Source organism: Oncorhynchus clarkii, chromosome 15 (assembly GCF_045791955.1).
Source record: "Oncorhynchus clarkii lewisi isolate Uvic-CL-2024 chromosome 15, UVic_Ocla_1.0, whole genome shotgun sequence".
Taxonomy (NCBI): domain Eukaryota; kingdom Metazoa; phylum Chordata; class Actinopteri; order Salmoniformes; family Salmonidae; genus Oncorhynchus; species Oncorhynchus clarkii.
In genome coordinates this window covers 27,785,979-27,800,864 of record NC_092161.1, presented here as the reverse complement: position 1 = coordinate 27,800,864, position 14,886 = coordinate 27,785,979, and the positions used below count along the sequence as shown (strand labels likewise).

General features: G+C 41.0%; 1 protein-coding gene across 2 annotated transcripts in view; it reads left to right on the top strand.

Moving 5' to 3' along the window:
* The first annotated feature begins 3,459 nt into the window (after nucleotides 1-3,459).
* LOC139367136 (protein disulfide-isomerase TMX3-like) overlaps nucleotides 3,460-14,886 on the top strand; it is a 62,012-nt gene continuing 50,585 nt past the window's right edge. The window contains exons 1-5 of one of the 2 annotated variants that reach the window (XM_071105201.1): nucleotides 3,460-3,577; nucleotides 3,879-3,930; nucleotides 7,404-7,443; nucleotides 10,316-10,439; nucleotides 12,839-12,884. In XM_071105201.1, the coding sequence (XP_070961302.1) occupies nucleotides 3,460-3,577; nucleotides 3,879-3,930; nucleotides 7,404-7,443; nucleotides 10,316-10,439; nucleotides 12,839-12,884 (380 nt within the window). Of the gene's footprint in view, nucleotides 3,578-3,710; nucleotides 3,769-3,878; nucleotides 3,931-7,403; nucleotides 7,444-10,315; nucleotides 10,440-12,838; nucleotides 12,885-14,886 lie in introns of those variants that run through there. The other variant, XM_071105202.1, reaches the window with a different exon arrangement.

The window sequence follows — 14,886 nt, the reverse complement described above, 5'->3', positions numbered from 1 at the left end:
AACAGGAAGGTGACGTGGCAGTCCTTCATGGGCAAATTTTGTCATCAAAGTCTGGCATTCTCTGGATTTATGGTGCTTTCAAAACAACTGGGAACTCAGAAAAAAACAAGGTCAAATCATGATGGTGTCATTGATCTTCAGGTCGTAGCTCTAGAAAGAGGCCGGATTTACAATTCCCGAGGTGGATGACCATTCAAAACATATTTTGCCAGTCTGAGCTCGTTTATTCCTGACTTCCCAGTTGTCTTGAACTCACTGAAGTCAAGTTTTCGCAGTTCCAAGTTAGCAGTTGTTTTGAGCGCGGCACAAATCATGCTTCGTTGACAGCGAAATTCATGAACTTCTTTGACGAAAAGATCATGATCATTAGAAATCAAATTACGGACTCCTCTTTAAAGCTGCGTATTTCTCCAATCTCAGTTGTCCTGAGTCTGCACAACACTTCCAGGACCTAGTGTCAAAGGAGATGCTAAAGTTTTTTAATACTATATCTCGATACATTGATGAAAATCAATCATGGCCTCTAAACCTTCAAGCTTCATACTGGACCCTATTCCAACTAAACTACTGAAAGAGCTGTTTCCTGTGCTTGGCCCCCCTATGTTGAACTTAAACAGCTCCCTATCCACCAGATGTGTACCAAACTCACTAAAAGTGGCAGTAATAAAGCCTTCCTGAAGACAAACAATGTATATGAAACGCTTCAGTCTGGTTTTAGACTCCATCATAGCACTGCGACTGCACTTGTGAAGGTGGTAAATTACCTTTTAATGGCATCAGACCGAGGCTCTGTATCTGTCCTCGTGGCCCTAAACCTTAGTGCTGCTTTTGATATCGTCGATCACCACATTCTTTTGGAGAGATTGGAAACCCAAATTGGTCTACACGGACAATTTAAGCCATTTTGCCACAACTTTGTAAGTATGATTGGGGTCAATGTCCATTTGGAAGACCCATTTGCGACCAAGCTTTAACTTCCTGATTGATGTCTTGAGATGTTGCTTCAATATATCCACATAATTTTCCTTCCTCATGATGCCATGTATTTTGTGAAGTGCACCAGTCCCTCGTACAGCAAAGCACCCCCACAACATGATACTGCCACCCCCATGCTTCACGGTTGGGATGGTGTTCTTCGGCTTGCAAGCTTCCCCCTTTTTCCTCCAAACATAACGATGGTCATTGTGGCCAAACAGTTCTATTTTTGTTTCATCAGACCAGAGGACATTCTCCAAAAAGTACGATCTTTGTCCCCATGTGCAGTTTCAAACCGTAGTCTGGCTTTTTTATGGAGGTTTTGGAGCCGTGGCTTCTTCCATGCTGAACGGCCTTTCAGGTTATGTCGATATAGGACTCCACTTTTAATGTGGATATAGATACTTTTGTACCTGTTTCCTCCAGCATCTTCACAAGGTCCTTTGCTGTTGTTCGGGGATTGATTTGCACTTTTCGCACCAAAGTCTGTTCATCTCTAGAGGACAGAACGCGTCTCCTTTCTGAGCGGTATGAGAGCTGCGTGGTCCCATGGTGTTTATAATTGCGTACCATTGTTTGTACAGACGGACATGGTACCTTTAGGCGTTTGGAAATTGCTTTTTTTCTGAGGTCTTGGCTGATTTCTTTTGATTTTCCCATGATGTCAAGCAAAGAGGCACCGAGTTTAAAGGTAGGCCTTGAAAAACATCCACAGGTACACCTCCAATTGACTCAAATTATGTCAATTAGCCTATCAGAAACTTCTGAAGCCATGACATAATTTTCTGGGATTTTCCAAGCTGTTTAAAGGCACAGTCAACTCAGTGTATGTAAACTTCTGACCCACTGAAATTGTGATGCAATGAGTTATAAGTGAAATAATCTGTCTGTAAACAATTGTTGGAAAAATTACTTGTGTCATGCACAAAGTAGATGTCTTAACCGACTTGCCAATACTATAGTTTGTAAACAAAAAAATGTGTGGTGGTTGAAAAACAAGTTAATGACTCTGTCACGGCTGTTGAAAGAAGTGGACCAAAGTGCAGCGTGGTGAGCGTACATTTTATTTTTATTATTGTAAAATATCACTAACAAAACAAGAAATAACCCCCACCCCCAAAATAAAAAAACAAATGACCGTGAAGCTTACAAAGACTATAGTGCCCCTAACAAAGACAACTACCCACACGGAAAGGAGGGGAAAAAGGGCTACCTAAGTATGATCCCCAATCGGAGACAATGATAGACAGCTGTCGCTGATTGAGAACCATATCGGGCCAAAACATGGAAATAAAGAAACCTAAAAAAACAAAAAATAGAATGCCCACCCCACATCACACCCTGACCTAACCAAATAGAGAAATAAAACGGCTCTCTAAGGTCAGGGCGTGACAGACTCCAACTTAAGTGTATGTAAACTTCTGACTTCAACTGTATATGTTTTACATTGTTTGCAAACTGATATGTGACATGCATTAATGCCAAAATAACATGCAAAACAGGCAAGCACCACCCCCCCCCAAAAAAAAAATAAAATAATATATATATATATATATATATATATATATATATATATATATATAGATTTTTTCTTTTTTTGAATAACTTTATTTTCATTTTTATGTGGGGCTCAAAACAGGCCCTGAATGACGGGTTTTCACTGTCAATAGCTCTTACGAGTTTAGAAATTACAGTGCATGGAGAATGCTGTTATTTCTACTAAAAATAATGAAGTAGATGCTTCTTCCATTTGGAACCGGCAGGTGCACTCGACTTTATTCATGGGGATAGATTTATGAGTGAATTCAAGGTCAGAATAAGGTGTGTCTGTAGACACCTCTACCACAACTTAATTTCTTAGATCTCCACCTCCAACGAATAGCGGGAGAACAGAATTCCATTCCCATGCTTAAACTGAAGGTCAGAATAGGCATAGAGAGAAAAGTGCATAAGAAGGGAATTACATTCAATTTACAGGGCTTAACTCAGGTCGGAATCGGCCCCATAAGGCATTGGCCTGCACCAGCCTCTGGAATACCCTCCCAGACCACCTGAAGGAAACTCTGGGCTCCTTTAAAATGGGTCTAAAGACCTTTCTCTTTAGGAAGGCTTTGTGTTGATAGCTGTGCTCCTTGGTGTCCTTGCCACATAGAGTCAGCTGTATTGTTTTGGGTCAGTTGCAGTGTCTAGTTGTGTCCATTTTTTTCTATTTGGTTTTTATTTTTATTTCATACACTTATTATTCTTTATGAGGAAAAGCACTTTACAAATGCAATAAATTATTATTTATTATTGGTTAAACGGAATCAAGTGTAGGCTACAGTTAATTTAACAGCAGGAAAATAAATATGCCAAAGAAAGAGATTGTCTGTAAATGTAATTATGATTAACATTGAAAGATTACATGGGCCTTAAGTTATTATTATAAAAGTAATATTATTTATGCATTTCTGATGCCTGCAACCTTGTGATGCTTCCGATTTAATGCAGTGTAATCACAGCGCATGCTCAGACAGACGGAAAATACTGCTTGTATTTATTTCCTGCTTGATGTTTCCTTTCGGAGCAATGGCAAAAGTGAAAGCCACCTTGGTTTGTGCAGGTACTTACACTTTCTAACCGTTTCTGTTTTGTTAATAAATGCGTTATTCGTTGCATTACCTTGACAACTTGTCCGATTTTTTTTTTGCTTGGGTGGAATTGTGGTGCAAAATGCACGGACAGTAACAGTAACGTAGCTAGCTAAGGGCGCGAGCTATTCTAGCTGATGCATCATGAGGTTGCAAGCCGTAGGTAACGTTAGCAGCATATCTCAAATTGCAGAAGCATTCGTGTAACTGTGTTGCTTAATTGTTAACGTGATGATTTTCACATTAACTGTTCATTTTGCTTTTATATTGTAGGGCTTTTTCTTTGTTCAACGGTGCTTGCAATTGTCGAAGAACTCGATGACACGTAAGTGATGCTCTAATGTATTTCGCTTGTGGAATCTTCCTGTCTTTTGTTTAACGTCAATCCCTAGTATCTATGCGAATGTTGTCACCTGACGACCATTTTGGTTAATGTAATAGACCCAATGAATAACTATTCTATGGTAAAATAACTTAAGCTATTCCAATCTCAAACCAGTCACTCCCCCTGTACACAGAAACGTATGTTAATATTGTTTGTAAACAAAATTGTAGACTTTTAAGTTTGACTCAGTGTACCCATCACCAAGGACATAACTTTTGTGTTGTTATGTTGGGTGGGGGATACATCCCAAACTTCTGATAATTTGGTCAATATATCCCAACCACAACTGATATACCAATCATTTTGGTATTACTTTAAACTGTTGGTCTAACTTTATTATGCAATCTGGTTTCCGAGCTGGTCATGGGTGCACCTCAGCCACGCTCAAGGTCCTAAACGATATCATAAGCACCATCGATAAGAGAAAATACTTTGTAGCTGTATTCATCGACCTGGCCCAGGCTTTCGACTCTCAATCACCACATTCTTATCGCCAGACGCAAAAGCCTTGGTTCCTCAAATGACTGCCTCGCTTGTTCACCAACTACTTCTCAAACAGAGTTCAGTGTGTCAAATCGGAGAGCCTGTTGTCCTGACCTCTGTTAGTCTCTATGGGGGTGCCACAGGGTTCAATCCTCGGGCCGACTCTTTTCTCTGTATACATCAATGATATCACTCTTGCTGCTGGTGATTCTCTGATCCACCTCTATGCAGACGACACCATTCTGTATACTTCTGGCTCTTCTTTGGGCACTGTGTTAACTAACCTCCAGATGAGCTTCAATGCCATACAACTCTCCTTCCATTGCCTTCAACTGCTCTTAAATGCAAGTAAAACTAAATGCATGCTCTTCAACCGATCGCTGCCCACACCTGCCCTCCCGCATCACTACTCTGGACGGTTCTGACTTAGTATTTGTGGACAACTACAAATACCTAGGTGTCTGGTTAGACTGTAAACTGTCCTTCTAGACTCACATTAAGCATCTCCAATCCAAAATGAAATCTATTTCGCAACAAAGCATCCTTCACTCATGCTGCCAAACATACCCTTGTAAAACTGACTATCCTACCGATCCTTGACTTCGGCGATGTCATTTACAAAATAGCCTCCAACACTCTACACAGCAAATTGGATGCAGTCTATCACAGTGCCATCCATTTTGTCACCAAAGCCCCATATACTACCCACCACTGCGACCAGTATTCTCTCGTTGGATGGCCCTCGCTTCATATTCGTCACCAAACCCACTGGCTCCAGGTCATCTATAAGTCTTTGCTTAGGTAAAGCCCCGCCTTATCTCAGCTCACTGGTCACCATAGCAGCACCCACCCGTAGCATGCGCCACAACAAGTATATTTCACTGGTCACCCACAAAGCCAATTCCTCCTTTGGCCACCTTTCCTTCCAGTTCTCTGCTGCCAATGACTGGAACGAACTGCAAAAATCACTGAAGCTGGACACTCATATCTCCCTCACTAGCTTTAAGCACCAGCTGTCAGAGCAGCTCACAGATCACTGCACCGGTACATAGCCCATATGTAAATAGCCCATCCAACTACCTCATCCCCATACTGTTATTTATTTTTCTCCTTTGCACCCCAGTATCTCTACTTTCACACTCATCTTCTGCATATCTATCACGCCAGTGTTTAATTGCTATATTGTAATTATTTTGCCACTATGGCCTATTTAAATAAAGGTGAAAAAAATTAAAATAAGTTCAGAAAGTAACCATGCTTGGCAATTTTTTGGTAGAAGGACTGTGAGAAAGTCAGTTCTGGGTTGCGTTCAGTTCGATTGAATGTTTGCTACATTGTTTAACGGATGGTGTTGTTTGGTAGGTGTGGCAGGGTGTGGCTTGACACAGTGAGTGACATATTTGAAGGCCAGTGGTGAATTTTGAACCCACAACCCCTTTTTTAAACTAGTTGTTCAGAACAACGTTGCCTTTTATTTCTGTACTGAATGCAGCCCTGGTGACTTTTCTACTCCAAAATTAATTAAAGTAATATGATGGTGACACCATTGAAATATAATTGAAATATAATTTTACAATCCAAAATTGAGCCTAGCAACATTCTGGTCCAATAAGACCTGTAGCCAAACTGATGCATCATAGTGGCTATAAATAAATAAATAAATAGACTGAAGCATGGGGTTGCCCATCTGTTTTTGTGCTAATCATTGACTAGATCAGTGCTTCCTAAACGTTTTCTGTCATGGCCCTGTTTGCTCATGGGGGAACATCATATGCCCCTTAACCTCCCCACAAAATATATAGGATAAGAATACTTGTTAGTCATCAAGAAACCGTACATACAAACACCAGTAACTGGTTTCCCTTCCATATTGAAATCAAGAAGAGAAAATGACAAATAAACCAGCTTACTGCTGTGCAATGTCATATGTATCCTCATTCAAAATATAAAGTTGTTTCTGGAAGTACTCATAGGGTGGCTATTAGGTTGCATAAACATGATGAATGCTTTCCTCCCTGAATTTTGGCCTTCAAAATTGTTTTCTAGGTTGCTGCTGCTGGCCATAGTATGTGAGACAGGCATGCTGCCTCTGACTGGGGAGAGAAACAGGCTTGCCTACTGCCAGAGGTTCAGAGAAACAGCCCTTCTCTAATTCTGTAGCCTACTAGAAACAAGTTGTTTCAAGTTTATAATACTACCAGTTGTTTGAACTCACAAAATTGAGCCCAATACAACCGTTACCAATTATCACTCATTTTGAGAAAATCTTGTTACTTTGCAATAGAAACTTAAATGTAAAATGTTTTATTTTTTTGTATAATTCTTATTCGTGCTTATGAATTTACCATGTTACATGTGACTGTCTTTATTTGTTACAAGTCAGCTCACAAAATTACGGGTTTGTTAAGAGGAGAGAGCGAAAGAGCGGAGCTTTTGCTCCATTCTTACAAGCCCAGAGCATATTTGGCGGCTGGGGGATCCAATCATAAAATTGGGAATTGAGTAGTAGTGTAAAGCCACGGAAAGCCAGTAACTACGGTGGGAAAATCATTTCCAATTCAACCCCTGCAAGTTAAAGGCCTGCTCATTACATCCTTGTTGCAGTATGTCTTGTTCATTTTACTTGTCTATAATGCCTCGTTCACATCATATTGGAAATTCAAATGTCTGACTTGCTTACTCTTTGGAGAAAGATACGTTTCCCACTAGGGAAATATCAGAATCAACCAATAGGAAACTAAACGCAAATCATTTTTGCTTATTTTAACTCAGAGGTCCCGAGTTTCCGACGTGGCGTGATTTTCAATGTTTCATACCGGATATTGCGAAGTTTCATGGTTCGAATAAGTCACTTTTAATAGCTTTGGTATTGGTTAAAATATAAAGCCAAAATGTTATGAATTCTGATTATAATTTTTGTTCTTCCTCAGGTTTAAAGACACCAGAGTAGATGATGTCTGGCTGGTGGACGTGAGTCTTGTTTGCTTTGCATCGCACACACTGTAATCACACTGACGTGACGAGGCTGAATGAGCCCATTCAGCACTGCTTTAGACCCTCGTCCCGACACCAGTGTCCAGCTCATCCCTTACGGAAGTGGCAGTGGGGGAGGGAAGGGGGGAGGTGTGTCTACTGTGTGTGTTTTAGTCAATGGAGAAGTCATGCATGGCGGGCGGCGGGCCTGGCCTGGGGGCTCTGAGGGGGTTTATGCCAGAGCCCAGGGTTCATGTCTGGGGCCTGAGCAAATCCAGCTGGCACCCAAAGCTGGCACTCCCTGTCCAGACCAGTCTGACCGCTTGAGGAGAAATTATTGGAGTGACAGCAGTCGTACTATATACACTGACGTGGATCACTATAGGCAGGCACAGACACAGCCGGAAACACAGTCTTGTAGACTGGTACACAGAACAGGGCTGTGCATTGACTATCAGGCAAAACAAATGCTTAGGTGGAAATGCCAATCCCAATACCAAGTACAGCATTGCCACAAAGATGGGAGATTTTTATTGAAATGTTGTAATTCAACTTTTTTTGGCTGGTGGTGTGTTCAGGGTTGTCATTTCAAGTAAACCCAGGGTATAGCAAAGTGACAGGGTGGGGTTGAAGCTCTTTAAGGCCTAGTGCATTTCTACACAGTTAAAAAACCCTCTTAAATGTTATTTGGAGAACAGGTCCCATGAGCGCCAACATGTTAAGTTTACAGGAGCATATATAATGTGGTGTCAAATGAAAGCTAAGTCTATATTTTGAGGGAATTAAGGCATAGATATGTTTTTCAACCATTTTTCCATCCCAAAAAATGTGGAATAAACAGAGGCTTTGATTTCTGATCACACAGATGAAAAAAAGTATTTAAAAAACCATCTAGAAAAAGTCTTAAAAGGTATTAGAAATGCATCAAAACACAATGTTGAAGTAAAGGCCCCTGCCAACTAATATCAAAATGTTTATTTACTTTTGCAGAAATAATTTGCCTTCTGTGAGTTTAAGAAATATTACCTCATGTTTCTGTTACCACAAACTCGCATATCTTTAAGATATTAAGATACTTTAAGGATTATGAAAGAAGTAACAAGTAAAGGTAGACCTACAAATTAGTTAGGGTTTTTACTGATAACTATTTTGTTTATGAATCATTAAATGATTCAAATGCTTCACTCTGTTACCAAATTGGTACCAGTGACCAAAAACTCTAACGAAATGACTGCAATTGAATTGGGAAATCATAGTAGTCACAAACCACAGGTACAGTAGAGAACACATGGGAAGAGTGCAGTATAATGCAATATACTGTACTGAACTATACTCTATACTTTACTATACTTTTTTTTACTGTACTCTACTATGCTCTACTGTACAGAACTGTATTGTACTGAACATTACTGTGGTGTCAACTTGTGGAACATAGAAGTTTATGATTGTTACAGATTTGGTCTGAACCAAACAAATTTGATCTTGTTTGGGAGCTGAGCTCATTAGAATAATAGCCAGTGTGTAGAATAATATGCAAGCTAGCTAGCTTTGTGTACCTTTTCAGGATACATCACCTTAAAGACGATGACTGTATAGTACAGATGTCATTATGTTACCATTGTTCTGTTATGTTACCGAGTGTTAGTCTAGTTCAATAACCAAAATATATATTTTTCAAACTCAAGGTGTCATCCTAGCTGATACCGTATTCTTTCTGCAGACATGTTTGATTTTTAATTTGGAGTAGATATTTACGTGGTCACACACATCTGAGGGAGATTTTCTTCTGTTAAACTTTGTATCTGCACTGTTCCTCAGGTACATGTGTTTTAGTAAACATGTCAGTGGGAATTGTTAAAAGTAGACTTCTGCATACACTGTAGGTGTATGATTTGTTAAACTTAGCAATCAATGTTCTTTTTTTTGGCATACATTTTTTTTAAGTGAGTCTGCATCACATTGTTACCGTGGAATTGCCAACAGCAAAATGTACTTTATCAGTCCCTCCAGGATTTTCCAATCAATTTATTTTGCAAAATCAAAAGTTACCTGCATATTATGTAAATTTGTCCAATCACTGCAATATTTCTGGATAAAACAGTCAAATCATTGCAATATTATTGCATAGAACTGACCCATCACAGCAGTGCCAAAAGAGGGCTCACAATTTCAACCAATCTCTGCACATTTACCACATATGGTTCAATCAAGCCACACATCAGCAAACTTTTTCCTTTGTCAGCGCATTTCTGCGACAAATTGGACAAAATCATTGCCTATTGCCATGCAAAATGTCAGAATTGACAAAGTAAAATTAAGCATTTTTGCCCGCAAATATCACAAAAAATCCCTGCGAAATCTTGGAGGGACTCTATTTATCACCTTGGTTGCTGTAGCTTCATTCACCTCAAACACATGTCAATACAGCAGTTAACTTGCCACTCACTAGCTCAGCATCGGGATTCAAAACTAGTTTTGTTTCATGTCAAGTCAAACTGCAGTTTAGCCTACCTAGCGTCCTAGCTGTCGACAGCCATCTTCCACCTCTGCACTGTTTTGAGAGAAAAGTCTCGCTGTTCATCTGCCCGCTCCGACGGTGTCCTCGTGGTCCTAAAGTCAGCCAACTAATACCGCTAAACTGCATTTGTCTTTTAATTGGATTTGGAATGATTGATTTTAGTAGCCTATTTTAAATTGTTGTGGTTGAGCTAGGATATGGCGACTGCCATACCCAATTGATGTCCCTGAGTGTGTTGTCGCCATGCGTGTTATTTCTGAACAGTGTGTGTGTTTGTGTTCATAGTTTTAGAGCTAGGCCTATTTCATCATGTTTACAGTGGCTGACAGTGTTGTGTTGGGCCTTTTGCAGTTTTATGCACCGTGGTGTGGCTACTGTAAAAAACTGGAGCCCGTGTGGTATGACGTCGGCGCCGAGTTGAAAAGCTCTGGATCGCCTGTGCGAGTGGGCAAGATGGACGGCACTGCATATTCTGGTGAGTCTCTGTTGCAGTGACCATGTCAATTCTTGATTGCCTGTAGTCTTGACTGCCGACATTATTTTGTCAATGTAAGTACATTTGAAACAGTTTTAAGTTTTAGACCAAAATAACAGTACGCATATATGGTTTAACATGCAGTCTATCGGGTTGACACCACAGCTATCTATAGTTCAGACAGGAAACGCCACGTATTCGTTTAAACATTTATTAGAAAAAGATTACAGTACATGCATACGTTAGTCTTGGCATTAGGCTCTGCTCCTTCGGGGTAGCTCACTGCCAGAGTGCATTATGTTAAGACAATATTATTATTATTACAGGCAGTGAGCAAAACAAAAGTGGCGCTCAAACAGGTGGAGGCTGGCGTGGGGTGGGAAAGCAGAAAACTGACATGCATGACGAGTAACACATTACAGCAATAGCATGTCACCAGAACCCCAGCGCATAGCTTGCATGTGGCAGCCACCAGAGAATGTGTGTGCAGGAACCTGTTTGACTGAATAGGCCGCCATATTAAGTTAGTGATGAATCTAATTTGTGCAATATCAGCTGATGCCAATACTTGGGTTTCTTGTCTGAGCAATTATGATTATGATTTTTTTTTTGTATATCAAATACACATGGCCAAAAGTATGTGGACACCCCTTCAAATTAGTGGATTCTGCTATTTCAGCCAAACCCGTTGCTGACTGGTGTATAAGATCGAGCACACATGCAATGCCATGCTATCTCCATACGTTAACATTGGCAGTAGAATGGGCCTTACTGAAGAGCTCAGTGACTTTCAACGTGGGACCGTCATAGGATGCCACCTGTCCAACAAGTCCGCTAGAGCTGCCCCGGTCAACTGTAAGTGCTGTTATTGTGAATTCGAAACATCTAGGAGCAACAACGGTTCAGCCGCGAAGTGGTAGGCCACACAAGCTCACAGAACAGGACCATTGTGTGCTATAGCACGTAAGAACATCTGTCCTTGGTTACAACACTCACTACTGAGTTCAAAACTGTCTCTGGAAGCAACGTCAGCACAGGAACTGTTTGTCGGGAGCTTCATGAAATGGGCTTCCATGGCTGAGCAGCCGTACACAAGCCTAAGATCAACATGCACAATGCCAAGCGTCGACTGGAGTGGTGTAATGATCGCCGCCATTGGACTGGACCCCCTCTTTTACGCTGCTGCTACTCTGTTTATCATCTATGCATAGTCACTTTAAATATACCTACATGTACATATTAGCCCGACTGACTGGTGCCCCCACACATTGACTCTGTACCGGTACCACCTGTGTATAGCCCCGCTACTGTTATTTTCACTGTCATTTAAAAACCTTTTTTACTACTTATCTGTTGTATACCTAATACCTATTTTTTTACTTAAAAATGTCACTGTTAGGGTTTGTAAGTAAGCACGTGACAATCTTTGATTTGAGTAGTGGAAACGCGTTCTCTGGAGTAATGAATCACGCTTCACCGACTGACTGGCTTGCACATAGCCCTGACCTCAACGCCATTGAACATCTTTGGGATGAATTGGAACGCTGACTGCGAGCCAGGCCTAATCGCCCAACATCAGTGCCCGACCTCATTAATGCTCCCTACAGCAATGCTCCAGCATCAAGTAGAAAGTCTTCCCAGAAGAGTGGAGGCTGTTATAGCAGCAAAGGAGGGACCAGCTCCATATTAATGCCCATGATTTTGGAATGAGATGTTCGAGCAGTTATCCACATACTTTTGGCCTTGTAGTGTAAATATCTTCCATCTAATTGAGCATACAGAGTCCAAAATGGCACCCTATTCCGTGTATAATGCACTGCTAGGGCCTTTAGGGCTCTGAGCAAAAGTAGTCCACTCTATAGGGTGCAATTTGGGATGCACAAGAGAAGTTAACTTCCCATATGTCTTACTGTGCCTCAACTGCCATTCTGTTATCGGTTTCACCTGGCTGTTAAAGATGCACTATTCCTATTGCCAAGACCTAAGTCTGACGTCATTACTTAGGATCTCTTTTTCTCTTGTTATTGACCCCTAGCCTCTCACTCTGGCTAATCACGCATAAACCAGATTAAAATTCCACGGACAGATTACATGACTGTCTGTCGCTGACTTTACTCGCAGTCCAAGATTAGGCTAACTAAGAGGCTACTAAAACCTCATCAACAGGTGACAACAGCTTTCAGGTATTAGGGAAAGTGCATTCTGAGGAAAGAGCTGGTCCTTAAAATGTAGTTCAAGACAATTAACTGCGGATTATGGTTACTGTAGTTCTAATGGAATTTCTATTCCTTATTGTCCCATTCTGTAGTGTGTATATATATGTGTGTGTGTGTATATATATATATAAATGGATTGACACATGCTTCAGTTTTGTTTAAATATGGTCACTTTCCATTCAGGCATGTCCTCAGAATTTGGAGTACGAGGATACCCCACAATCAAATTGTAAGTATGAGCACATATGAAGACGATATACACTGATCATTGCCGTTTGTTAGAAGTTTACATAACGAGCAATGCTTTACCCAATATTTTCTTTCACAATGATCATGTCTTTACTGAACTGAGTTGTCCATTGTGACTTGGCTTGTCAGCATTAGGCCTGATGATGAGACCTATGGAATAAAGCTTCCCATACGCCCCTGGGGCTAGCCAATGGGGGATTTCAGGTGTTGTTGCCGCCTACCCTGAGGGCAATACATGGCCTAATGAGGTATTGTATCATTAAGATATGATGATTTGATCGTCATCATTTAGGTAATCCAAGGTGCCAGTCAAATATACTGAGTGCAGTGGAGCAGAATGTGTGTGTACAGTGCATTTGGAAGGTATTCAGACATTTTGACTTTTTCCACATTTTGTTACGCTACAGCCTTATTCTAAAATGGATTCAATTGTTTGTTTTTTCCATCAATCTACACACCCCATAATGACAGAAAAAACAGGTTTTAAGATTTTTTTTTACAGCCTCGAGTCTTCTTGGGTGTGACACTACAAGCTTGGCACACCTGTTTGGGGAGTTTTTCCCATTCTTCCCTGCAGATCCTAGCTCTGTTAGGTTGGATGGGGAGCGTCACTGCACAGCTATTTTCAGGTCTCTCCAGAGATGTTTGATCGGGTTCAAGTCCGGGCTCTTGCTGGGCCACTCAAGGACATTCCTGTGTTGTCTTGGCTGTGTGCTTAGGGTGGTTGTCCTGTTGGAAGGTGAACCTTCGCCCCAGTCTGAGGTCCTCAGTGCTCTGGAGCAGGGATCTCAAGGATCTCTCTGTACTTTGCTCAGTTCATCTTTCCCTCAATCCTGACTAGTCTCCCAGTCCCTGCCACTGAAAAATATCCCCATAGTATGATGCTGCCACCACCATGCTTCACCGTAGGGATGAGGCCAAGTTTCTTCCAGATATGACGCTGGGCATTCAGGCCAAAGAGAATCTTGTTTCTCATGGTCAAGAGTCCTTTAGGTGCCTTTTTGCAAACTCCAAGTGGGCTGTCATATGCCTTTTACTGAGGAGTGGCTTCCGCCTGGCCACTTTACCATAAAGGCCTGATTGATGGAGAGATGGTTGTCCTTCTGGGAGGTTCTCCCATTTCCACCCCGACCAAGGCCCCTGTCCCCCGATTGCTCAGTTTGGCCGGGCGGCCAGCTCTAGGAAGAGTCTTGGTGGTTAAAAACTTCTTCCATTTAAGAATGATGGAGTTCCCTGTGTTCTTGGGGACCTTTGTTTTGTTATTATGGGGTATTGTGTTTAGATTGAGGAAAATATTTAATTTAATCCGTTTTAGAATAAGGCTGTAATGTAACAAAATGTGAAAAAAAGGAAGGGGTTTGAATACATCCCGAATGCACTGTATATAGAACAAAAATATAAACACAACAGGTTTAACTTGTAATATTTTGGATTGTCATCTAAATTGCTGTGAAATATCTTCACAATGGTTCTCTATGCTATACTTGCTTGTTTTGTCACAAACTGAAATCCCTCAGTTTGACACAACTTTTGTCCCTCAGTCAATTATTGCAGTTCAAGCACAGCTTGAACTACAAAGACCAGGGAGCTTTTTGAAAGCCTCATAAAGAAGGGCAGTGATTGGTAGATGGATAACAATAACAAATCAGACATGGAATGTCTTTTTTTAAGCATGGTCAAGTTAAATAGGCTGTGGACTATGTATTAAACCACCAAGACACATGAAAGGTACAGTTATCCCTCTGAACTGAGCTGCAGGACAGGAATGAAGCTGCTCAGGAATGTCACCATGATTGGTGATTTTAAAACCGCTACAGTGTTCAATGGCTGTGATTGATTGGGGGAAACATCTGAGGATGGCTCAATAACATTGGTAACTCTTTACTTCACACCCAGTGTCATAACACGGTCATAATCATTTCATAATATTATAACAGTCATGACCCATATATTTTCACAGGTTGTGACATATTGTGTTATTT